At 37.2% G+C, this 26,430-nt stretch overlaps 1 protein-coding gene and 1 long non-coding RNA gene across 2 annotated transcripts in view; one reads left to right on the forward strand and one right to left on the reverse strand.

Annotated features, from left to right (window-relative positions):
* nsfa (N-ethylmaleimide-sensitive factor a) overlaps window positions 1-16,167 on the forward strand; it is a 30,222-nt gene extending 14,055 nt beyond the window's left edge. The window contains exons 8-21 of the mRNA XM_073857207.1: window positions 86-241; window positions 1,142-1,341; window positions 1,489-1,654; window positions 1,763-1,837; window positions 1,926-2,113; window positions 3,608-3,703; window positions 3,823-3,976; window positions 4,058-4,194; window positions 4,276-4,342; window positions 4,437-4,516; window positions 4,705-4,839; window positions 6,401-6,514; window positions 12,088-12,143; window positions 15,176-16,167. Of these exons, the coding sequence (XP_073713308.1) occupies window positions 86-241; window positions 1,142-1,341; window positions 1,489-1,654; window positions 1,763-1,837; window positions 1,926-2,113; window positions 3,608-3,703; window positions 3,823-3,976; window positions 4,058-4,194; window positions 4,276-4,342; window positions 4,437-4,516; window positions 4,705-4,839; window positions 6,401-6,514; window positions 12,088-12,143; window positions 15,176-15,197 (1,646 nt within the window). The 3' untranslated portion in view covers window positions 15,198-16,167. The remainder of the gene's footprint in view (window positions 1-85; window positions 242-1,141; window positions 1,342-1,488; window positions 1,655-1,762; window positions 1,838-1,925; window positions 2,114-3,607; window positions 3,704-3,822; window positions 3,977-4,057; window positions 4,195-4,275; window positions 4,343-4,436; window positions 4,517-4,704; window positions 4,840-6,400; window positions 6,515-12,087; window positions 12,144-15,175) is intronic.
* Window positions 16,168-17,969: 1,802 nt separating this feature from the next.
* Window positions 17,970-23,309, reverse strand: LOC141351048 (uncharacterized). Its single transcript, XR_012359199.1, has 3 exons — window positions 23,090-23,309; window positions 21,994-22,074; window positions 17,970-19,452 (listed from the first exon to the last, which is right to left on the reverse strand). It is a non-coding gene; the product is annotated as an uncharacterized lncRNA (long non-coding RNA).
* Between the last annotated feature and the right edge of the window lie 3,121 nt (window positions 23,310-26,430).

The following is a 26,430-nucleotide window of genomic DNA, read 5'->3' on the forward strand; positions in this document are numbered from 1 at the left end:
AGTTTAATAAGGTTAAAAAATAAGAGTTTCTATGTAACAGGTCTGTTTACAACTGAATCTTGTTATTTATCCTTCCATTTACCAGGCAAGGCCAAAACCAAGGAGTCCCGTCAAGCCATAATTAACCCAGACTGGAACTTTGAGAAAATGGGCATCGGTGGTCTTGACAAGGAGTTCTCGGATATTTTCCGTAGAGCCTTTGCTTCCCGAGTATTCCCTCCTGACATTGTGGAGCAGATGGGTACGCTTTGACTTCAGTAATGTTTTGTTGTTAGTGAGCTGTACGTTATGGGGCGGTTTCCCGGATGGGGATTAGACTAATCCTAGACTAAAATAAATGTAAGAGCTGTCCAAACTCAAAACAACTTGCACTGACATCTCTTAAAAAATACATCAGTGCCCTTTGTTTTGCCTTAAAATGCACACAAGTAATGGCATGTTTGTTAAAACAAGTTAGATTTTCTATTTAAACTAAGGCCTAGTCCTGGCCTAAGCTAATACCTGTCCGGGAAACAACCCCTATGAGTTTTATTTTGAGTTTATATAATGTTATCATGTACACATTTCTATCAATAGTGCTTGTTATGACCAAGCATGCTGCACAATCCCTGAAAAGTGAAGCCAAAACGTCTCGATCCCCCCCAAGTGACTGGTCCCAGTATAGGTCATAAACCCCGCCTCCCCATGTTATTCAATGGGACTTGAGACCAACTAAAAAATTTAATTCAATTCAATTATCTTTTTTCCAAAGCTGGTTTCTGTCATTTATTGTAGTTTTTATCACGCTGATGTAAACTCAAATGTTTGTTTTAAAAATAAGTTTGTTTTTAGTTACTTATTTAATAATATAAAACGGAGATGTCATGTCATGATTGACAGCTGTGATATCGTGTGATATGCACATTCTGCGAGAGCGAGGGCGGGGTCTTGATTTTGCGGCTTTACTTCCTGCTCACTACTGCGCAGGACTGGTCCCGAAATTGCTACTGCGCAGACTCAAGACCCAAGATGTTAGTGCCGTATCGGGACACTGGCGGCTTCACTTTTCACCATTGAAAGAGCGCGAACGGGCATCGTCCATATTTTTTACAGTCTATGGTTATGACTTGTTGATATATAAGCTGTCTCCTCTGCTTATCAGGTTGCAAACACGTGAAAGGCATCCTGCTTTTTGGTCCTCCTGGATGCGGAAAAACCTTGATGGCCAGGCAGATTGGTAAGATGCTAAATGCCAGAGAGCCAAAGATCGTGAATGGTCCAGAAATCCTCAACAAGTACGTGGGTGAATCTGAGGCCAATATAAGGAAGCTGTTTGCAGATGCTGAGGAAGAACAGAAAAGGGTGAGATGATAAACCCTCATGAACACTGACATAGCCTAAATACTGCCTTTACAATGCTAAATTGTACTGAAGTATGCTATACTATCCCATACGCTTTCCTTTATCTTGTTATATCTCATTATTATTTCCTGTTTTTGTTCTCTGCAGCTTGGTGCAAACAGTGGCCTGCACATCATTATCTTTGATGAACTGGATGCTATCTGTAAGCAGCGTGGCACAAGTGCTGGCAGCACAGGTGTGCATGACACAGTTGTAAACCAGCTTCTGTCAAAAATCGATGGAGTTGAGCAGCTGAACAACATTCTCGTCATAGGTGAATAACTATGAAATTATATTTATGCATTTTATTGCAAGCTATTTTTAATTTGATTTTCTAACCACTTATATCATTCTTCTCTCTGTTTTTTGTTTTGCCAAAAAGGCATGACTAACCGTCCTGACTTGATTGATGAAGCTTTAATGAGACCCGGCAGATTTGAAGTAAAGATGGAGATCGGTACGACTTTATCGTTGTTCAACAGAAGATACGTAACTCTCTATATCACTGTTTGATGTCACCTCTGTATCTGTTTGTTATCACTCAGGTTTGCCGGATGAGAAGGGCCGTGTTCAGATCCTGAACATACACACAAATAAGATGCGAGAGTTTAATCTGCTCGCATCTGATGTGGATGTTAAAGAGCTCGCTGCTGAGACCAAAAACTATAGTGGAGCAGAACTGGAGGGACTGGTTAGAGCTGCCCAGTCTACTGCAATGAACCGCCACATTAAGGTGAGATGCTGTTCTGTACGCACCGTGATGGTTCGGAATGAGTACACGTACCACCCAGCCCAGTCTCACGAAATTCCGTTATTTCACAAGTTCACACTTACAAATAAGTTAAAAGAATTAAATTAGTAAACGTATTTGGCGTGCTGTCCGGGGAGAGGGCTCTGAGCAGGGAATGAGCCTGAAACACAGAGTATCCCCCCCCCCCTCTTAAGGAAATAACTTGGTAAGTGAGAGGAGACAGGGTGTAGGAGGGATTCTGAAAGATGCGAAGGATTTTCAGTGAGTTCAACTGTGATTTATATATGGCTTGCTTTCGAGCTGATTGGGTGTATTGTTGATTACCGATTGAAAGCGGCTGGTGCCATTGACTACTGATTGAAAACAGCTGAAGTCACTTAGGTATTTTATTTGACATGTTCCTCCCGAACTTTGTTAATAAAACATCATATAGTGACGTAATTTTTTTTCTTTTTTTTACGAATTTCCGCGTTTTTCCGTGATCGTATAACAAATTCCTGTTTTCGTGTGATTAGTTACTAAACTGTTTTGTCCTATTTTCTAACCATTGTCGCTTCGTTTTAGGGTTAGATTTACATAAAATGACATCCCTACCCAAACCCAACTGTAACCCTAACGCCAGATGACATAAAAAAATAAAAATAGTATAAACCAAAATATAAAGTGACATTCTAATGCAAGCACGAAATCTAACCCTAAACCGAAGCGACAATGGTTTAAAAATAGGAAAAAGAAGTTGAGTAACCAATACGTGATAATCACACGAAAACAGGAATTCGTTATACGATCACGAAAAACGCGGAAATTCGTGATAATATCATGAAATAAGAATAAAAAAATTACGTGACTATATCACGAAACCTAGTGAGACTGGGTAGGTACCACCTAGTTACACCCCTAGTTATATTACATTAACGAAGGAAACAAAGTGATTTCAAGTAGCTGTGCCTCATGAAAAGAAAGCAAGTAATAGCCACACTCTAGGTGTAAACAAATATGGGTTATGACCAAGTAACGCGCATTACGTAATAATATTACTTTTCTGAAGTAACGAGTAAAGTAATGCATTACTTTATAAATGTACACATTAATATTTGAGTTACTTTTTTCAAAAAGTAATGCAAGTTACTTTTCAGTCTAATTAATTCAATTTAAAAATAAAATAATGTATTGAATTAAAAAGAACATTAATGTAGAATTATGCACTCTGTGAGCCTGAGCGGGAACAGTTTGAGTCAGAAACGGAGATAAAAACACCTTCAAGGCCTGAAAGAGATCAAGCCTCAGCCAAGTAAGAAAAAGTAACGCAAGTAACTTAAAAGTAACACAAGCATTACTTTCCATGAAAAGTAACTAAGTAACACAATTAGTTACTTTTTGGGGAGAAACTTAATATTGTAATGCATTACTTTTAAAAGTAACTTTCCCCAACTGGTTATGACCTGATCTAAACCTGCGTTGAATTGTCTGTTTAAGGCCACATCCACTGTAGAGGTGGACATGGAGAGAGCAGAGAAGCTCCAGGTCACACGGACAGATTTTATGGCGTCATTGAACAATGACATTAAACCTGTAAGTGTGTCCACCCTGATGAAGTCATGTTAAATCTTTCCTTTCTTTATATTTTTAAAACTGTAATATCAGAGATCATTTGTATTATTTAAATTCCGTGTCATTTGGCCCCTTGTTAGGCTTTCGGTACCAACCAAGAAGATTATTCAAGTTATATAATGAACGGCATCATTAAGTGGGGGGATCCAGTCACCCGAGTGCTTGAAGATGGAGAGCTGCTGGTACAGCAGACCAAAAACAGTGATCGTACACCACTGGTGTCCATGCTTCTTGAGGGTTAGTTGTCCTGTTGGATATAATGTTAGCAGTTTTCATACATGTGCCTGGTCTTTACATTTTCTGTGCGTGTGTCTTAGGGACCTCCCCACAGTGGCAAAACAGCCCTGTCTGCTAAGATCTCAGAGGACTCACAGTTTCCGTTCATTAAGATCTGTTCTCCGGATAAGATGATTGGTTTCTCTGAGACCTCCAAATGTCAGGCCATCAAGAAGGTTAGTGGCAGTATGTGCTCATCATGATAAATTGCAATGTAATATATTAATGTTATTAAAACGGTTGTCCTCTTCACTCAGATCTTTGATGATGCCTACAAGTCTCAGCTCAGCTGTATTGTGATTGATGACATTGAGCGCCTATTAGGTTCGATTCAAGTAATTATTCAGTATTGTTTAAAGAATTTGGTGTTTAATGAAATGAACGAGACGGTATAGGTGAATTTTGTGTGATGAAACAGATTATGTGCCGATTGGTCCGCGCTTTTCCAATCTGGTCCTTCAGGCCCTGTTGGTTTTGCTGAAGAAGATTCCACCTCATGTGAGTACTCATACCACAGGAGATGCTTTGATGTTTACATTGACATTTTTGCATCTGAAAAAAACAAAAAGTCAGTAACTATGCTTTAAAGGTACATTCGATCCACTCTGCATTTGTGCATCAGTGGAGCTGTAAGAACTAAAAAAAAACATTAACACAGAGTTACAACATATAATTTTTCTTTAAAGGGTCGAAAGCTGCTGATCATTGGTACCACCAGCCGCAAGGATGTGCTGCAAGAAATGGAGATGCTGGATGCGTTCAGCACCACCATCCATGTGCAAAACATCTCTAGTGGGGAACACCTGGTTGAAGCTCTGGAGGTGAGATACATCAATGGTCACACATTTAGTGAGTAATGTGATAAAAATGTCGAAAGAGGAAGTGTGATTTGGGGCCCTATTTTAACGATCTAAGCGCATTGTCTAAAGCGCACAGCGCAACGTCTAAATGGGTGTGTCCGAATCCACTTTTGCTATTTTAACGACGGGAAAAATGGTTTGTGCGCGAGCGCATGGTCGAAAAGGGTTGGTCCTATTGTAATGGGAGTATTTTGGGCATAACGTGCAGTAAACCAATGAGAGTCTCAGCTCTCATCCCCTTTAAAAGCAAGTTGCGCTGGCGCTATGTCTAATCCCTATTTAGATGACGAACTTTGTAAACTGAAAAACTAAGCGGAGGAAGAAGATCCCCAGTTTAAGATTAATGTTAAATAATTGTGTTGTTTTACACTTGTATTGAAATTGTTATTTTTTTATTAAAACCTTTAAAACCCGTTTTCTTTTAGTCATGGAAGTAAAAAGCAGGCTTGTAATTGCTTTAAATGTATGACTATCCAATATCATCAAAACATAATTTACAAGTATGCAAGATAAGGTTTGTACTCTATCTCCTGTTTGTTACAAATAAAGTATTTTTAAAGAAATTACAAACGGCTCTCCTCACGTTTCAGCACTTTGGACAGCGGTTTTTTAAGCATTACTTACAAATGTTTCTCATCTCGCCATATCCACAGGTATATCATATACAATAAATCCGTCGGGTAGGATTAAAAAAAAAACATTTAAAAACAGACGCATTTGTTTAAAGCAAAGCATTTATTTACTTACCAGGCTGCAGGTGAAGCAGCTCTTTGCGCCTTCTAACGTCTCATAATCAGTCCTCATATGTCCAAGAGACTCAATAATAATCTCTTACATTCAATCCTTTAATCTTTCATATTTAAAAGCATTTTTGTGCTGCTGCGCATTCATGTACTTTGTGATAAGCAAACCCGCGTTGTCCTCCCGTTTATAGGCGCATATTACTAATGCGCTCTTTAAATAACAAAAAACATATTGCGCCATTGACTTTAGACTTTAGACCAGGTTTTTGTTGGTCAATGGCGTAGTCTATTTTAGTTGCCTCAAAATAGCAACGCGCCAACAATGCGCCTGAACACACCTCGTTTTTCAGACCAGAACGCCCATGGGCGCAAAGGGGGCGCAAATGCATTTGCTATTTAAACAACGCGGCGCTAAACGTGAAAATTAGGGTGGAAACTAGCGAAAGACACTTGCGTCGCGCATTGCGCTGCATTGCGCCGGGTGTAAGATAGAGCCCTTGATGTTTATTTTCACATTCTACTTCAAATGTGCCCAGTCCTGCTTTTGGAGGACCACAGTCTTGCAAAGTCCCTAATCAAACAAATTAACTGGTTCAGGTTTGTTTAAATAGGACATTGGCCCTCCAGGAGCATGATAGATGTTTATTTTATGCTGTTTTAGTACTACAGTATATCCAACAGATGGTGCTGTTTAATCACACGCTACACACATGTTACTCTTACATTTATGAAATCATATGATTACCGTATTAATCTTGTTATTTTGTGTTGATTTCAAGCTCCTGGGCAGCTTCACAGATGCTGAGAGAACCACCATTGCCCAGCATGTAAAGAGTAAAAGAGTGTGGATTGGCATCAAGAAGCTTCTCATGCTTATTGAGATGTCTCTGCAGGTAAGCTATATAGTGAATACCATATATGACACTGTCTGTGAAATCCAGGTTAAAGTCTCCATCTTATTATGAGATAAGGGGCATCAGTTTTATTTCAGATGATTTCATTGATCTTTGAACTTTGACATGGCCTTACTCGGTATATAACATTATGTAGGATGATTTTATGTAACAATAAATCACAAAAAAAGACTAGCTGGGTTTTCACCGTCAAGCGGTCACATTATAAATGCTGAATGAATTATGTTTTAAAAGCCTTAGCCACATTAGTATGGTGTTTAAAACACGTTTAAAACTAATTTTAACATCCTTCAAATAATAATTTAGTTCAGTATTATCAATACAATTTTAAAGGAATAGTTACCCCAAAATGTTAATCTTGTCATAAATCACTTACCCCGATGTTGTTCTAAACCCCCAACTCTTCCTATTGTCTTCAGAACACATTTTGTAGAAATTTTTGATGAAAGCCGGGAGGAATCTGACTGTCCTATTGCCTTCCCCAGAAAAGAATGAAAGACATCACCAAAAAGGTCCATGTTCCATCAGACGTTCAATAATAATATTATGAAACGACGAGAACACTTTTGTGTGCAAAGAAAACAAAACAAAGATTTTATTCAAAACTTTGTTCTCCTTCTTGGTTGTTCACACACCGCACATGTTGCTGATGTCACTTGCCGACGTAGTTGCCAATGTTTTTGTTTTTTTTCCGCTTTTTTTAAAAGGGGACATTTCAGAAGACTTTTTTTAAGATGTAATATAAATCTTTGGTGTTCCCAGAGTGTGTATGTGAAGTTTTAGCTCAAAATACCGTATAGATAGCCTGGTTAGCCAGACCTACATCAAGATGTAAGGTCTGGCAACTCTTCACACAAACGGCTCAATGCAAGGGGCGGGATATAAGGTTGTCCCTCAAAATGCCTCTGTACGCAATAGGATAGCGCTATGACCACTCAGAGCAACGAAGAAGGTGACGTAGTTACCGTAACCAGTCGGCAAAACTCCAAACACATCTTTCTTGCTTAAAAAGGACTTCAGTAGGGTTATTTGCTCTTCTCTCAAAGAAAAACATAAGTCTAAGTCCTCCAGAGTCGCGGCCAAAGCCGCTTCAAAAGAAAGCTGTTCGCCAGCAGCAGCAGCCATTCTTTGTTTTCAAGTAGGAACCGTTGCAGCTCTGTCGTCATCATGTTAAGCCCGCCCCACAGACGCTACACACGATGTGATTGGCCTGACCAAATTTTGGTTTTTGGAGCTGTTAAGTGTATTGTGAGTGCCTAGACTAAACCCTGGCAGCAAATATATTTTGCGGCCGCTAGGGTGCGTCTAGATTTCTAGGCTACCGTATAGATCATTTATTATAACATGTTAAAATTGCCACTTTGTATGTGTGAGCAATAATGTGCCAGTTTGCAAATATGTTGATCTCTGCACTAAATGGCAGTGCCGTGGTTGGATAGTGCAGATTGAGGGGCGGTATTATCCCCTTCTGACATCACAGAGGGAGCCAAATTTCTGTGACCTATCTATCAAATTTCTGTGACATGCTTGCAGAGAAAGGTTTACCAAAACTAAGTTACTGGGTTTATCCTTTTCAGATTTTCTAGGTTGATAGAAGCACTGGGGACCCAATTATAGCACTTAAACATAGAAAAAATATGATTTTCATGATGTGATCCCTTTAAGCCATTATGAAAAAAACATTGTAAACAATACTTGAACAGCCTGTATAAATGCACAAATTACTTGCCAGTGTATTTTGTGTCTGTACGCTGGCAACTATGTCGGCAGGTGACGTCAGCAGCATGAATGCGCAGTGAACAACCAAAGAGGAAACCAAATTGTATAGTTTAGTTTTCGTTTAGTTTCGTTTAGTTTTCTTTATGCACAGTAGTGTTCATAATATTATAAATGAATATCTGATGGCACATAGACTTTTTGGCGCTATCTTTCATTCTTTTCTGGAAAAAGTCAATGGGACAAACAAAAGCCTCCTGGTTTTCATCAAAAATATCTAAAAATGTGTTCTGAAGACAATCGGAGCAGTTGGTGATTTAGAACGACACAGGGGTAAATGATGTACTATAATATTATCATTTTGGGGTGAACTACCAGTATCCCTTTAATAAGCCATATCATATCATGATAAATTTTATACTGTATTTTTATTTCAGCTTTCTTTTACATTATCTAAATGGTCCTGCGGTGTGAATAAATCAGTGATAAACTTTTTCTTGTACATGTATACAAAATTGTTCAAAGATCAGTGTGTAATATTCATGTTGTTATTCAGTTCCCTATTTTTACCCCTGCCGGAACATTTCCCATAGAAACCGATCCGCATCACTGACTACTAACAGCAACTTGTAAACATTTTTCCATTTTCCCCGGACAGGGATTAGCATAAGCCAGGACTATACTGCAAAAAATGATTTTCAAGGAAATATTTTCTTGTTTTTAGTAATTTTTTTTTTAAACTCTTAAATTAAGATCCTTTTTCTTGATGAGCAGAACAACCCTAGAAAATAAGTCTAGTTTTAGACCAAAAATATCAAATTTAATTGATTTTGTGCATAAAACAAGCAAAAAAATCTGCCAATGTGGTAAGCACATTTTTCTAGAATTTTTCTTGAATTTAGTGTTTAAGAAAAATGTTCAAGATTTTTTTGCTTACCCCATTGGCAGATTTTTTGCTTGTTTTATGCACAAAATCACTTACATTTGATATTTTTGGTCTAAAAACTATAGATTTATTTTCTTGGGTCGTTTTGCTCATCAAGAAAAAGCATCTTAATGTAAGAATTTTCAGATTTTTTTACTGAACAAACCAAAAAACAAAAATTCTAAGAAACTTTTTTCTTGAAAATCATTTTTTGCAGTGTAAGCCTTAGTTTTAGCCTGGTAATACCATCCTCTGCTATTTTGCTTCGCTTCATAGACAGAAGCCGTTTCTCAATGTCAAGGATACTTCCTTGGCAGGACTAGTCCTTACAAGTCACTTCCTTGAGAGGCGAGGCGAGGCTCCTTTTAAGCATTCGGAGAACACGTTAAATGGAACAGGCTAGCAAGTGCACGTCATTACGTCATTACGTGATTGAAAGGTGTGCTTTCGGTGCTGCGCGCAGAGGATTGTGGGTGATTTCAGCGCGTGAAGAGCGCGAAGGATACAAATTTGCATCCTTTCCTGTATATGGGATATTTGTCGAACGAAGGACTCAGTCCTTGGCTGAAATTTCGAGGATCCTCGACATTGGAACAGTCCTTCGACGGACGTCGATGACGTAGCATCCTCGAAATTCTAGCTTCCGAGGATCCTTCCTTGACATTGGGAAACGGCTCATGTCTGGCTGGGCATAATTGACAATCGTTTTCCTTCTCGTGGGAGGGGCTTGTCTGAAGTTTAAAATCATTGGTCTAAACGTAAGCCAATTACACATAACATTTGGATATGATGTGCTTTATGCGCCGGATCAGCCGCATCGAATCTCTGCTGTAAAATACACGTATGATGTGAAAACAAACCCATCGAGCGAAATACCTGAGTTAACATGGCTATGAACGACTTTTGCAGATTATGTAAAGTAAATCGGGCCATAGCTAGTTGAACACTATCCTTACGGTGGCTTTCCACTCACGTCTAACGGGAGGAAAGCCCCTCTCTCCTCTCAAACTCTTCCACCAGACAACCATAACCATATGTAAATTAAATCTCCCTACCTTATTTTCTGGTTAATCAGGAATGTCAGCAAAGAATGCTTGCCCACGCGTCCTCCACCATTAACTGTGAACAATATAATTCCCTTCCATGATTTCTCGATCGTTGTGCACGTCAAGCTGTGCTGCACACAGTTTCTCGCTGACGATCGGTAAAGTTGATAAATTAAACTTTTCCAAAAACTTGTCGGGAGCAGGGCAACAACATAATCTCCATTCAAATGTTTAACAAACACTTCTTGTTCGGGTTTAAGTTGGCAAGTGCCGGTTCTCCACAACAGAGCTGTCTGTAGGCTTGTTCGACTTCATGCGGCGCCGCAAGAACCTTCAGCCGGATGACGTCAAAGTACCGCGAGAGCGATTTGCGAACTCATACGGAGGAATCTCCTTTAAATCGCTCTCGCGGTACTTTGACGTCATCCGGCTGAAGGTTCTTACGGCGCCGCATGAAGTCGAACACACTTTAGGTGTGTTCGACATCGGCTGTGGCTGGATGTAACCGATCGGCGAGATTAGCCGCGTGCAGGTGGGGAGGAGCTGAAAACGGAGACGTGAAGTCGGACGCGCTGTGCTTCCCGTAGCTTGCTGCATTTACGTCAGGCATGGCTGATCACGTGCCGTTTGCTTGCTTAATCGCATTAAACATGATTTGTAAGATGTAAAATACATAAAAAGCGAATTATACTGTTTTGAATGTCCGTGTATGAGCATGAGTGGAACTGAAGAGGCTTACAGCAGTGTTTTACAAGAATAAAGAGTTCAACATAAGCATATATTATTTAAATACCAATGTAGTGGGGTCTACGTTTTTTATCCATTTTATTTTGATGAAGATGACACAATATAACATCGCGACTACATGAATTAGAAATAGCTTTAACTGTTATAAAAATACAGATTTGTGAGCATTTGTGGAACTGAGGGCGTGAAAATAAACACGAAATACACGTGATTGTTGTCATGTGGTGAATCCGACCAATCGTGAAACAGCTGTGTCGTCATTACAGCCCGTGCAGCTCCTCTTCGCGAACTGCGCTGGCTTACTCAGGCGGCTGATCTCGAACCGCTCTCGCGGTACTTAAAAACCATATGACACGATCACGTGCCTGCAGCGCCAGCTGAAGTCGTACAAAACCACCAACCGGAATGCACTGCTTCAAGTCAGCCACCGATCGGTCTGCGCAGCGCCGCATGAAGTCGAACACACCTCTTGTGTCTCCATGTCCACAACAGACTACAACCGTGATTCGGCGTTTAGCGTCTACGTCACGGCTCTCAGCCCGCCCTCTGTTCGTTGATTGGACGGTAGTTTTGAGACCGGTGGAAAACGGTTTGAATGGGAGGTATCTCAGACTGAGTACAGAAGCGTAATGAAATTTAGCGGAAGTACGAAGTCTGACGTAGTCAGGCTACCTTAGTTTAATAAGGAAATATAACTAGTTTTAACAAACGTACCTTACTAAAAACAAGAGTACTGATGTATTTTAAGATATGTCAGTGTAAGTTGTTTTCAGTTTTAGTCTAGGACTAGTCTAATCCCTGTCCGGGAAACCGCCCCTATGCGATTGGCAAACCGAGCCTATCCATCAATACTCGTCATCTTTAAATGCAGCTGCAGTAATCTCCTAATGCTGCGAGGTGTGGATCAGCAATTTAATGAGCCTGAGAGCCTTTCTAATATGCACCTTTAAAAGGGCATCTAAATAATTCATTCATTTTATATAAGTTGTGAATTGTCCTGCACAGATGAATAACATGTGTTACATGCTCACTGTATCTTGTGACAGATCTGCATATAGAACCCAGCCATGAAAAGCGTTTATTTATAGAATCTGCTGTTTACTCTCCTCTCTCTCTAGATGGATCAAGCATACAGAGTAAGCAAGTTCCTGGCTCTGCTGAAAGAAGAGGGAGCGTGAGTACTCATCACTTCATGTTTGTCACCATCATGTTTGTGAAAAACAAAATCCAACGTCTCTGGAGGCTTGAAAGAAACCCGCCGTGCATTGGCATTAAGCTTGTTTGTATTTTAATTTGTTAATTGACAGGTTGGATGAAAGCAATCACATCCGAATTTAACGTCAGCATGGGCTCGACCCATGAAGTGAGATGGTAAGGGTGTTATGATAGAGGAGTGTTCAGTATTTGGAGTGTGTCAGAACAGAGGCTTTGGAGTTCCCTCATCCTAAAGAGAGATAGACCCTGTAAACTAGTGTCCGGTAGAAACTCCATACCAGCCAGAACCTGATCTCTATTAGTTATGTATTAGTTTACACTGCAAAAAAATGACTTTCTTACTAAGTACTTTTGTCTTGTTTTCAGTAAAATATCTAAAATAACATTCTTAAATTAAGATGCTTTTTCTTGATCAGCAAAATGTCCTAGAAAAATAAGTCTAGTTTTTGGACAAAAAATATAAAATTTAAGCAAATTTGTGCTTAAAACAAGCAAAAAAAATCTGCTAATGGAATAAGATTTTTCTTGAATTAAGTATAAAAAAAAGTAATATTATTTCAAGAAAAATGTTCTTATTCCATTGGCAGATTATTATTATTATTTTTTTGCTTGTTTTAAGCACTAATTTACTTAAAGTTTATATTTTTGTCTAAAAACTAGACTTATTTTCTAGGTCATTTTACTCAACAAAGAAAATACATCTTAATTTAAGATTTTTTAGATACTTTTACCTACAACAACACAAAAACACTAAGTAAGTAAGTCATTTTTTGAAGTGTATGTGCTTTGAATATTAGTTGGTGAGATAACTGAATGTGTTTACTGGATATGTTAAAATTTCTGGTCATTTGGTTGCCACACTGCAAAAAATGATTTTCAAGAAAACAAATTATAAGTATTTTTGTCGTGTTTTCAGTAAAAAAATATATAAAAATTCTTGATGAGCAAAACGACCTAAGAAAATAAGTGTAGATTTTAGACCAAAAATATCAAATTTAAAGGAACAGTATGTAACAAAATTTATATCAATTAATCATAAACTGGCCCTGATATGTCACTAGACATTAGGAAATCATTTTCATTTCAAATACTTATATCACTGACAACAGTGGTCCGGCCAGGATATTGTCATTTAAAAAGTGGAGTTGCAGCCCTCAACTGATGTTTATGTTGTCATGTTGTGTATTGGCCACCAGTTGTGTGATTGCAGTACCAGTTTTAGCCACAAGTTTTGTGATTGCAGTACCAGTTTTGGCCACAACAGGGCTCCAGACTAACTTTTTTCACTAGGAGCACAGAGGCCCCCAACTGAACATTTTAGGTGCACAACCAGAAAATTTAGGGGCACACACCAAAAATCAACATGCTTACCAAAATATTCACATTTCTACTAATTTCCACTGTATTACTAATAAAAACTTTAATGACAGATGCAGAAAGTACAATGTGCTGTTTCAAATTCAGTGTCACATCACAAAAAAAGGTCAAATTTACTGGATGTAAAATTCAGTGGCACACTCTCAAATTTTGGTGGCAAAATGCCACCATTTGGTGGCAGTCTGGAGCCCTGCACAATCCTACATACTGTTTCTTTAAGTGATTTTGTGCATAAAACAAGCGAAAAAATCTGCCAATGGGGTAAGCAAAAATATCTTGAACATTTTTCTTAAATACTAAATTCAAGAAAAATGTAAGAAAAATTTGCTTACCCCATTGGCAGATTTTTGCTGCTTGTTTTATGCACAAAATCACTTAAATTTGAAAAATCTGCCAATGGGGTAAGCAAAATAATCTTGAACATTTTTCTTAAACACTAAACTCAAAAAAAAAAAGTAAGAAAAATTTGCTTATCCCATTGGCAGATTTTTTTGCTTGTTTTATTCACAGTGATTTGATATAAATTTGATATTTTTGGTCTAAAAACTAGACTTATTTTCTTGTGTCATTTTGCTCATCAAAAAAAAGCATCTTAATTTAAGAATTTTTAGACATTTTTACTGTAAACGAAACAAAAATACTAAGACATTTTATTTCTTGAAAATCTTTTTTTTTTTGCAGTGTACGCATGCATTTTGTAAATCAAATGATTATTACAGTCTAAATTATTTAGCATATGTTTTTACAATACTTGTAAGTTAGTTACTATACTGCAAAAAAGGACATTCTTACTTCATATTTCTGTCTTGTTTTCAGTAGAAATATCTAGAAATTCTAAATCAAGATGTATTTTCTTAATGAGCAAAATGACTTAAGAAAATAAGTCTAGTTTTTAGACAAAAATATACAATTCAAGTGAATTTGTGCTTAAAACAAGCTAAAATATCTGCCAGTGGGGTGAGAGAAATTTTGCTTGAATTAAGTGTTTAAGAAAAAAGTAAACTTATTTCAAGATTTTTTTTACTCACCCTATTGGCAGATATTTTGAGCACAAATTCACTTGAACTGTACATTTTCTATCTAAAAACTAGATTTATTTTCTTAGGTCATTTTGCTCATAAAGAAAATACATCTTGGGTTAAGATTGTTTGATATTTCTATTGAAAACAAGACAAAAATACTAAGTAAGAAAGACCTTTTTTTCAGTGTAATTTAGATGCTAGGGTAAAATCCCACAAATCATTGCAGATTACATTTGCTAGTGATTCAATCCTAAACATTTTTCTGATTAAAACAGAATATTTAAATACTCAAATATGAGTATTAGAGCAAGTGCATTTTAATAAAAGATTCGAAACTTGCTCCAGGCGTGCACAGTGACAGAGGAAATGTGCATGCGGCATCTATCTTAGATACACAGCCAAAGGTAATTATTTACTTTCAGATGGCAACCATCAAAGTCACTGTGTGCCAGAGTTTGTCTGTAAATTTGGACTCTCTCCATACATCAAACATCAAGGGTTAGAGAAGGTTGGGTGAACACAAAGCAAAACCGCACACACTTTCACCATCACACACCCGGCACCATCTCACCCTCCACCTGTCTCTCTACAGGGACCGCGGTTTCTGCGAGTAACACAAGACAGAAGACTTCTAGAGGTATTCGCCCTCTGCATGTTCCCTCGGCAACTACGAGCAAACCCCGCCCCTCACAATATTGATAACCCGACAGGGATCGCAGAACCATCCTGTGGTCTCCGTTCATATCCAACCACGATATCAAATATTGTCTTGTGCTTTGTGTAATATTTCTGTAAGCTGTTTATTTACATGAATATGTAAAAGAAATCTTAAAAAAAAACATGTACATATGTGGCTATATGCAAAACATATAAACACTATAGATGGTCTATATCCTGCAACGTGTGAAATCTGTAAGTAGGATTTAAGAATGCTGTTAGTGTGTATACAGTGAACGTAAGCTGTGCTGTCTGTAGTGTGCATACGCAGAAACCTGCCTTTGTGATTGTGTTGTGGTAACACACAAGAAACTACATATAGATCACAGTGTTATATTTATGATTTTGTATATAGTTTAATATACAACATACAATTCATTTGTTTTCATTTGAATTTAGATTCTGGTTATGGTGTCAGAGCTTGTAAAACATACAGTATATATATATAATATATGGATGTAAACTATCTCAACTGTATGTTTTTTATTTAAACACCAGTGTTCAAGATTCAACCTCATTGAGAATATCTTTAAATTTAATATAGGAGATCAGTTCAAGTGGATTGATAATCTGAATGTGTGTGTGTGTTTGTGCATGTGTGCGAGCATCTAAAAGAGTCATCTCATTTGTGTGAGTGTATTGTCTGTGTATAGTGTGTGTAGATATTGTTTCTGAATTTATTATTTATAAAAGTGTTGCTTTCGGTATTGATTTCTGGCTGCCCACTAATTTACTTGTTTTGAATGGTTTCTGTGTTCGATGTCCAGATCTCTATGATCTGTTATGACGTTTGGAGATGTGCGACCAGATGCAAAATTGTGTTACTGCAATAATAAAAAAACAACAACAAGAACATAGACATTCTGACCAGTGTTACGTGTTGTTATTTGATGTGGTGGTGAACTCTTTCAAGTGCTGTGCTTGCGTAGCCACCACAACAATTATCTCTAGTCTTATGTACATAGTAAATCAAATATTTGTTTCATTTATTAATATTTGTTATGTCAATGTCATGTTAACATTACTGCAAATGTCGTAAATGTTTTATCCAGATGGTGGCAGCAAAGTATAATGATACCATGTGAAATTCTCTAATTGTTCTAAATGTAAAAATCCTTTGTTTAATTATTTTACTAGATTTATGTGCCTGTCATGGCAATTTTGTGTGTGTGTGTGTGTGTGTGTGATTGTAAACTAACATCTGTATAAATGGCAGATCAATGTGCAGGAAATGTAATAGAAACCTGAACACCCTATCATAACACAAGTCTCATAGTTACATAGCTCATTTTTCTCATCTGACAATGTTAAAACTATGGGACGGTTTTTCAAATCAATGGTACTGATACTGTATATGTAAAGATATATCAAGCCAAGATGTTTTTTTTTTAAATTAAGGCAGCTCGAACACGCATTTTAGTCTGGGACTAGTATAAGCCTTGTCTGGGAAACCGCCCCTATAAGTATTTGTGGGGACAGGTGTGTTTATGATCTGCCTCATACATATACACTATGTGTTACGTAAGTTTAGGTGTAGGTTAGGCGTCTTACTTGTATAATATAGAATCTCAGAAGAAAAGGTACAGATGTTTCCACTGGGACGGTAGGCTACCTTTTTAAAAGGTCTTAATATGTATCATTTAGGTACAGAAATGTACCTCTGAGGTACAAATGAGTACCTTTGAGGTACCAATATGCACCTTTTAGGTACAAAGTGCACTTTCGGAAAAAGGGACCGCCCTAGTAGTGACCACTTTTGTACCCAGAGGGCACCTTGATGTCAATTTGACATCAATATGACATCAAACATTAATGTCAAAATTACGTCAAAAAATACGTCAAATGTCAATGTCAGTTTGATGTCAAGATTTTGACCTCTGCTGATGTCTTTTTGATGGTGAACCATGTCCACATTCTAGGATTTAAATAAATAAAAACACACATGCAAACTACATAGATCTAGGCTACAACTTTCAAGATGTTGAAAATTAGTTGCATTGATTTACAATGAGTAATATACCTTTTCAGACATTGTTTTGATATAAATTTCACATTAACGTCAACATTGATTTAATGTCAATGATATTGACCTGAGATATAGGGACCAGAAAAAACATGTCAGATTGATACCTTTGTTGGACCTCTTTACAACCACAAAGAAATAATTACAAAATATAATGAAAATATGCATATTCATGCACGTCATATATGGTGGTCAAAATCTTGACTATTTTGTTGATGTCAATTTGACATCAGGGTGCCCGCTGGGTACTTTCTTGTACCATTGAGAGTGTACATATAAATAAATAGTATTGTATATAATCCTTTTAATAGTAGTAAAATGCACAAGCACTTTTGATATTTAGTTTTGGCTGTTGCAATACCTGTGTGTTTGCAAGTAACTAGCTATCAAATAGCAGGCATGAACTATATAATAGTTTAAAGATTTAGGATTGAAAAGTTTGAATGCCTGCTTTGGAGACACCCTTTGTTTATGGTTTCATCGGTTCCTCCACATTAAATCTGACGCATATACCTTTGAAAGCATTCACTTAATTTAATCTTACATTTTATGTGACCAAATATCATTTGTCCAGATGTGTAGAAATGTTCTAGTGTAAATATTAACTGTACTTTAGTGAAAATCACACCTAAACCTTGTGTAATTGTTAAGATTGTTAAGCATGCGAGACAGGACTTGCACAGATTAGGTATTCTTGCATGATGAATCATTACTCCTGAATGTCTCATTCTTTCAAACCACACCTACAGTAGGGCTGGGTGATGTAATGAATAATGAATATTCAAAATGAGTGTACTTAAAGATACAATAATACATTTTACGAGCATAGCCAAACATAACAGATCATTATTAAACTAACACAAGAGACAAGTGTGGAAAGAGACATGCGGGAGTGGATGATAAATTAGTCCCCAATCTGTATCTTGTCGATGGTCTGCTTGTCAGAAAACACATACTAAACAAAATAACAACTTTCAACTAACAACAAATCTCTTTCATAACCTCAAGCAGCATTTACATGTTTTATATGATAAAAAATAGTAGGTTACACCAAACAATTTGTATGTTCTATCCAAATCATATACGGACTACTGTCAAAATTAGGAAAGATATCGACATGATATCCCCCAGCTTTATCTCCACCTGTGTTTTAATCATAAATTTGGCCTTTATTGCAACATTTGCAGTGTTAAAAGGACCTGTAAGATGTGATTATTAAGAAATAAAGTCATGCTTTTATAGACATAAGCATTAGCCTAACAAATAAGAATATGAGGTACCATGAATAGTTTATGCCCTCAAAAGCACTGCATGTTTAACGTAGCAGAAAGAACAAGCATTTTAAGGACACGCTATTATACAACGCACACAAGTTGGGGAATTAGATTTTTCCTTTTCAGTCATCTATATTCAAGAGTTTCGGCTTTCAGTTAAGATGGAAATTGTTTTGAAAGGTTGTCCTTGATTTGATGTTGAATTCAATACAGATACAATACTTCAGTACAAGTACAAATGTCTGTAATTGGTTTTTTCAATCCTAACAGATCTGATATAGTAGGCATGGTAGTTATATCTAACATCTTTGTGCATGTTACTTCCAAGTGAAATGAAATAAATGAGAACATGCAATTTATGTGATTTTATTTTGGACTAGCCTCTCGCTGTTAAGAAAAGAGGTGATTATAACCATATTCACTTCTTTGCACATATTAATGTTTTTAAACCATTTCCTCATGGGCAAATTAAAATTAGCTTTGTGTAACGGCAGGAATATGAAGCTGAATTGTGCAGTAGATAGCTTCCAAACACACACACTTCTTCAGAAGTGATTTCTGAGTCATACACTTTCATGTGCCTCTGCTTTGCCCTGCAGTGATGACTTTGATATGTGCTTTTATGGGATCAGCTGGGACAGGATTTTATATGGTTATTATGACAGAGACCTCCCCATGTCTCTGATCCGCTCTCTGGTCCTCTTCTGCATAATCCCCACATGTTCTACTTCAGTCTTCATTTTCCTGCTAGTGGGAAGCCCACGGAAAAGCAGGGAATGTTTTATTCAATCAGCCAGATCGCTGGCAAATCTGATCAGATTTGTGCACTTCATTGTAAGCTGGGTTGGTCATCTTCTAAAATCAGAAATGAAAACCAGAAGTTTTATAACATTTTGCACATTTTCACTTTTTTCTTTTAAATGGCATACAGGAAATATTACATGTAATACTTAATGGTATAATTCACTCAAAAATGCAATTATCAATCGAATCTGAATGGGTGGTGAATGTCTTTCTATTGCCATACACATCACAAGACAGAGAACAAAAAAACAGGTAAAATACAAAATAGCATTAAAAGATGAAAAATCAATGCAAGGAAACAAAGAAACAAACAATATCTCGTAGAAAATTATATTTTATAATAAATTATGGTAACATTTTACAATAAGGTTCATTAGTTAACATTAGTTAACTACATTCGTTAACATGAACTAATAATGAACTGCTTATACAGCGTTTATAAATTTTTGTTAATGTTAATTTCAACAATTACTAATACTTTATTAAAATCTTGTTAACGTTAGTTAATGCACTGTGAATTAAAATGAACAAACAATTAAAGCTTTATTTCTATTAACTAACATTAACAAAGATGAATAAATACTGTAACAAATGTATTGCTCATGGTTTGTTCATGTTAGTTAATACATTAACTAATGTTAACTAATGAACCTTATTGTAAAGTGTTACCTAAATTATATTCAGCATGTGGGTTAAAATAACCCAGAAAATGTTTATATTTTACCCAATAATGGATATAAAACAACACAACATTTTGGGTTAAAACAACCCAGCATAGGTTCAATTGAGTTTTGGCCCAACACCAGGCTGAAAATAACCCAGCCGTTTTTAAAGTGCACTAATGTGTTTATAAGTCTACTGTTCAGATTTCTAAAGCAAATTAACTAATTATAATAAAAACAAAAAATAATATTAAAGGGGACAAATCTCTGTTGTCCAGTACATATGTAAAGTTCCAGCTCAAAATTCCAGATAATTTATTATAGCATGTTAAAATTGTCACTTTGTAGGTGTGTGCAAAAATGTGCCATTTTTGTGTGTTTCCTTTAAAATGCAAGTGAGCTGATCTCTGCACTATATGACAGTGTCGTGGTTGGATAGTGCAGATTAATGGTTGAAATTATTATAATGTTTGAAATTATTATAAGATGATCCCCTTCTGACATCACAAGAGGAGCCACATTTCAATGACCTATTTATTCACATGCTTGCAGAGAATTTTTTTTTTTTCATTTTCTAGGTTGATAGAAGCACAGGGGACCCAATTATATCACTTTTACACGGAAAAAGTCAGATTTTCATGATATGTCTCCTTTAAGCCAACAATAAATGTATGTTTTTTTTAAAAAAAACAACATGACATACCGACAGCCATTGAATATCTCTAGTCATTAGGTTTATGAAGTTAATTGTGTACAGCAGAACAGAGTGTGATTTATCTATGTGATGGGGTGCTGAGCAATGGTCCCTTCCTGTGAATTAATGAACAAAGTAACACCCCATAACCCAATTCACTTAGAACGCTTTGCCATTCCTCTATACAGCACACAGTGAGTGAAGATTCTTAAGATAGCGTGACAGAGAAGAGACTGCATGGTCAGCTGATTCACTATAGCGCCAGTCAAGCATGAAAGACAATATCGCTAAAATTGCATTAAAGCATATAGGTTTAAATTGAGGTCTATGCAGCAGCATCTCAACCATGACTGATGTCTAAAAGCTGTGAATAATTGAAAAAGTGAAAACGAGACGGAGGCAAATATAAAGAAAAATATTTGACATTCAGTACTATCTTGCATGACATTTAAAAATATGAAAGAAAAACGATTTGTTTGTCTCCATTGTTCTGGGACATCTTGCTCTCCACGCTTCACTGTCATGGCGTTAATGCAACAAGAAGTATCATGCATTCATTCAATGTAAAATATAATTTTACTGTCCATAAACTGTACCTATAAGCTCCAATGAACAGTATGATAAAACACACAGCAGATCTCTGTTCTGCTGGCTTTTCACCCCGCCATATCAGCATTGTGCAACAGCTGGCAATGTTGTAATGAATGTGACACGTTTAATGTGGATACTAAGATAAGAGCAGAACAGTTACGCGTCCTTCGAATGGGTGAGGCTGAAAACCATTCCAAAACCACAAGCAATTTATATTACAAACAGCATGACTAGGCAGTCTCTGTGTGAGCAGGCCCCCATCTCAACCCTCTTTCTGCTGTGTTGATTTGAATAGAGCTGATACAATTGCAGGTTAGCTCAACTGTGCCAACCTTGATGTTTTTGTCAGTGTGTATATTTAGCTTCATGTAAAAAACACTGAATGACTGACATATGAGCCCCAGGGTACGATGGTTCATGCAAAGCCACATCACTTTTCTCAGTGTTTGATTACCACGACTCTTTGTAAAGTCTTGCTAATGCTGAAAAACCTGCAGGGAAAACTGCCGTGCTATGCAGATATTGCTTTTGATGTTATATAGCTAATACATAATGTCCTGCTGGTCACTTGCCTAAATATTATATATATATATTTATATATATATAAATTGAAAAAGACTTTTCAAAAAATAAGTAAAAAGTTACAGTTGCCACCAACAACTGCAATGGTCTTGTAGCTCAATTGGTGGAGCACTGTATTAGCATCAAATGGTCTTGGGTTCAATTCTGAGGAAAAAAACATGTATTTTAAATGCTTGAATAAACACATCTGCTAAATGCATAAATATAATGTACAAGTAACGATGGTTGGGGGTAATTGTACCAAATTAATAAAACACCTCAATGCAATAATTGTTTTAATTCTTAGTGATCTTATTACATATTTTTTCCATGGTATAATATTCATATAAGTCCTATAATAATTTAATACCCAGATTATCTAAGGTGTAAAGATTTTATTTTATTTTATGTTATACACTGTATTATATGTAGGTTATACAAATTTGCATAAAAAATTTCTGAAGAGGAAAGTGTAAAGTCTTCTTTAGTTTAGTTTAACTGCAAGCATTGTAGGCTGCTAGATGTTCACTGGACTTTTAATTCGTGGACTTCAAAGTGTAAGGTGTATGCAATTTGTTAAGAGTGACAAAAACTAAGTTGTCTGATCAAGTTTCACAGACAGGGTTAATGGTTTAACCTGTAGAGAGCAGCATCTGATGCAAACAGATACTTCTATACCATCAGCTCGTGCTTACCGTAAAGGGGGTGGAGCGACTATAGTAATGCTCCTGCATTTTCCTGTCGTGGTAGGCGAAACATTATCGCTGTACAGTGTGCACTTATAGACAAACAAAATACATACTAATTGCTTTTAATGGACGTATTCTGAATATTATACAATTTTGGATTGTTTTAGCGGGATACGCAGGTTTCCCTGTAACGTGCATTGCGTTACGCTAATCCGGAATACGCGGCGAAGACCGTTCCTAAAGGAGACCTCTTGGACTTCATATCGGTTTTCGGAAGTACTTTGTCTTTCTTCAAAAAACGGGTGAGTAATTTCTGCTGTCGTATTGGGCTTCTCACTTCAAATGTGTCTACTTATGCAGCGCGCAAAAGCGCAGACCCGTAAAACATCTGCGAGGTAGTAGCGCGAATGATCGGGCGCGTGCATGTTATAGGGCTCTGCGCGCCTATGGCTGAATATCTAAACTGAAGTGAAAAGTTAAGTGCTACTTACCAAGTTCAGTTTGGCGTAAACAGCATGACACTTGTCAACTTAGTCCCCAGTCTTGAATAAGAGATCGTCAGCCTCTTACAGTCGTACAAGCATTATAAAATGTCGTTTTAATTGCACCCGTGAGGATTGGCGCTGGCGAGAGAGTTGTTCACCGCCCCTGTGTGACATCTATAAACATTTACAAAGGTCGTTTAGGTACACGTAGAATGGTTTGTCTTTGTGCTTATGAATAATATTCATGTATGTACTTTTAAGCCTTACAAAGCCTACGTTTTGGCAGTGCGTTCGTGTGGCTTGACTAAATCACCCCATTTTATTACAACTGAACTGTCAGGTCAACAGATCATGCCGCCGCGCGCCCAGATAAAAACTCAAAACTGCCATCAATATTCCCTTTTGTGGTATTCTTTACTTGCCATGGTATTATTTTCCTATTCACTTAAATGATTAAGAGCCTGCTTTTGGTCATGGAGGGCTAAGTTAAATAATTCATCGCATGTGTACATTCAGGACGCGCGTCCTTAAAGAACCTAGACGGTGGGAACATATGTGAATATAATGTCAACAGTCTGTCAGCTACTGTCATCTTCAGGTTTGCGTTTGAGTAACTGTGAATCTTTATTTTCGAATAAAGTAGTACACTCTTTACGTTTGAGGCTGAATTGCTACTTTGGACTTAGAAGAACGCGAGAAGGAAAGAGTTTAGTTGTGTTCGTTGCATATGGCGCTGACCAGACATCAAAGTATCGCGTGAGCACAGCTTGCCTTGGTAAGTACTATCGCACTCGCGATACTTTGATGTCATATATAGACCAGCCTGCGCAGCGCCTCATGAAGTACAACACGCCTTTAAGTTGCATAACATCACAGCTGACGTCCGATCTTCATTTGTTATGTGCTGACGCCAGAGGGGCCGTCACGGGAGCGCGCACGCAGGTCGTATGAGGAAATGCTCGACTCATGTCATGTTCTATACATTATGAACATTTTGTACCCTGAGAATGTACACACACGAGCCTGCACGTTACTGCGCTGTAATTAAAGTCTATTAAGATTACCATACAAAATGAGGTCCTATTTACAGTGCTCTATTTTCAGCGCTCTATTTGCTTGCATCAATATTAGCATTGTTGTAATGTACTCAGCAAGTGTCTTTACATGAAAAGAATGTAGAACAAAATAAACATTTAATAGTAACTAATTATTTATCGTAAGTGTTAGAAGTGTGTGGCCAAAAATGACCACAGCAGATAATGTAGCTCCTAATCTAGTAGGGTTCCTGTCATATAGGCTACTGTAAGTGTCACACTATTCAGCAGTGTTAGACATAACGTAACATAACAAGTTTTGCATGAGATCAAGAATAAGTGTTGCTCATTATATGTAGGCCTATACTTGTATGCATGTTTCTGTACTTTTGGCCTTCACCAAATCTGCTTCATTGTGACCAGCGGCACATCTGTAATATGCATTATGCAGACCCTTAAATAAACCATAGTTTAACCACATATTTATTTATATGGTCTCACAACAGTAATAATAGTTTAACCATGCTATTTGTAATGGTAATCAATCTACCAACAAACATGCTGGTACACGTTTACATTAATAAAATGACAGTACACTTATCATATTCAATAGATTGTAGTTATTTTCTTATTTTAATAAATCAGAGTTACTGGATTGTCTAGGGGGTTGTGTCGTAATTGATCTTAACAGCATGTGTTGTATATTGTCTTGTCTGGTGATCTGTTCTTTAGTAAGCCCGGAAGACTTTTATAATGCATGAGACACACTCGTTTGATATCTTAATGCCTAAAGAGATTAAATGTGGTCTGTGTAATTTCTGTAGCACGAGACTGAACTGCAAAAATATTGTTTAAATAGCATTTCAAATACATTTCATCTGCCATAAGTAAGACAAACAGAAAGTCCCACCTGAAAACTAGTTGTGCAGCTTAGACAAACAGATTCTGCTGTTGTCACAGAATTTACAGTCTTACATTTCATGTTAACAATTCAATAGAGAAACTTATTTGGTATTACTTTTTTATTCCAGTAATAAAATGACATCAATAGGGCAAATCTGACTTTGATTTATATTAGGGTGACCATAGGCGCCATTCTTCCCGGACGCGTCCTGGCCAGGATTTCGGGGGCATCTTATTTGTCGACCGCATATGTCATAGAGGATTATTATTATTATTACAGAAAACCAAACTTTACATTTTAAGGTAAGAATGAAACTACGATTGTATGTCTTATGTTTTTAACTGATTGGCATATGCGGACAACAAATACGACTTCCGGAAGACGCACCGAAATCCTCGACAGGACGCGTCCGGGAAGAATGCCACGTACTGTATGGTCACCATATTTATATAGAAGGTAACAGTCAATGTGAAGAGCACAATGTGATGATTCTTCTATAATATTTATTCTTTGTAGGATCCACTGGGTGTAGATTTTTTTACCAAACAGTATGTCCCCTAATTTAATTAGGCTTTAATTAAACTCACTGACAGATTGGTATGGTCCCATGGTCACTGTAATGGTGAGCAGAGTCATCCAATGATTTATTTTCTTTGCAGCCACTTAGAGCTTTTCTTCTAAACCACAGAGGACTGACCTTGAGGCAAAATCTGTCTTCCTCTGCTTTCAGGATTTAATAAACTGCTATCATCTGCTATCATAAGATCATCTTTGGCTCAGTCCAGAAAACACCAAGCTGACGGTCGGACGTCAGCCAAAGTCAGGTGGTTTTTAAGTGTTGGTCGGCTTTAGTTTTGTTGGGTTGTTCTGTATCGATGCCTCCAGTCAGACACTGTCAAATGAGCTCGTCAGAGAGAACGAGAACTCCGATTGGGTATTAAGCTTAGCAAATCAGCATAAGGGAAATTAAATGCAAGTGACAAAAGCAAAGCGATGACAGAGTAATGAGGGGAACGCACAGACATTTGGTATTCTTGTCACTTGTTTTGTCACCTCAAAGGCCAAACGGAGCTCAATAAAAACTGAAACGGTTATAATGCTAATCAAAAAGTTTAAAAAGTAAGTTAACATAGCACAACTTTGCCTGCCTTGACATGTGTTGGGTAACCACCGAATGTTCCCCAACAAAGTTTTCAACCATTTAGTACAGTGTCGCTGTCGCCTTATCAATTTTTTTTATTTACAAAAATAAGACAAAGGTCTGACAATGCCAGGGCCATTTGCAACTTAGCAGACATGATTCACAAATCTATCAGTAAGCCCGCCAGGTGTTAACAATGGGAAGTGCTGCTTGCTTTGTATATCCATAATTCTAGCTTTTCTGGTTTCCGTTTAAATGTCGAAAGCAC

Source organism: Misgurnus anguillicaudatus, chromosome 19 (genome assembly GCF_027580225.2).
Source record: "Misgurnus anguillicaudatus chromosome 19, ASM2758022v2, whole genome shotgun sequence".
In the NCBI taxonomy this organism is placed as follows: Eukaryota; Metazoa; Chordata; class Actinopteri; order Cypriniformes; family Cobitidae; genus Misgurnus; species Misgurnus anguillicaudatus.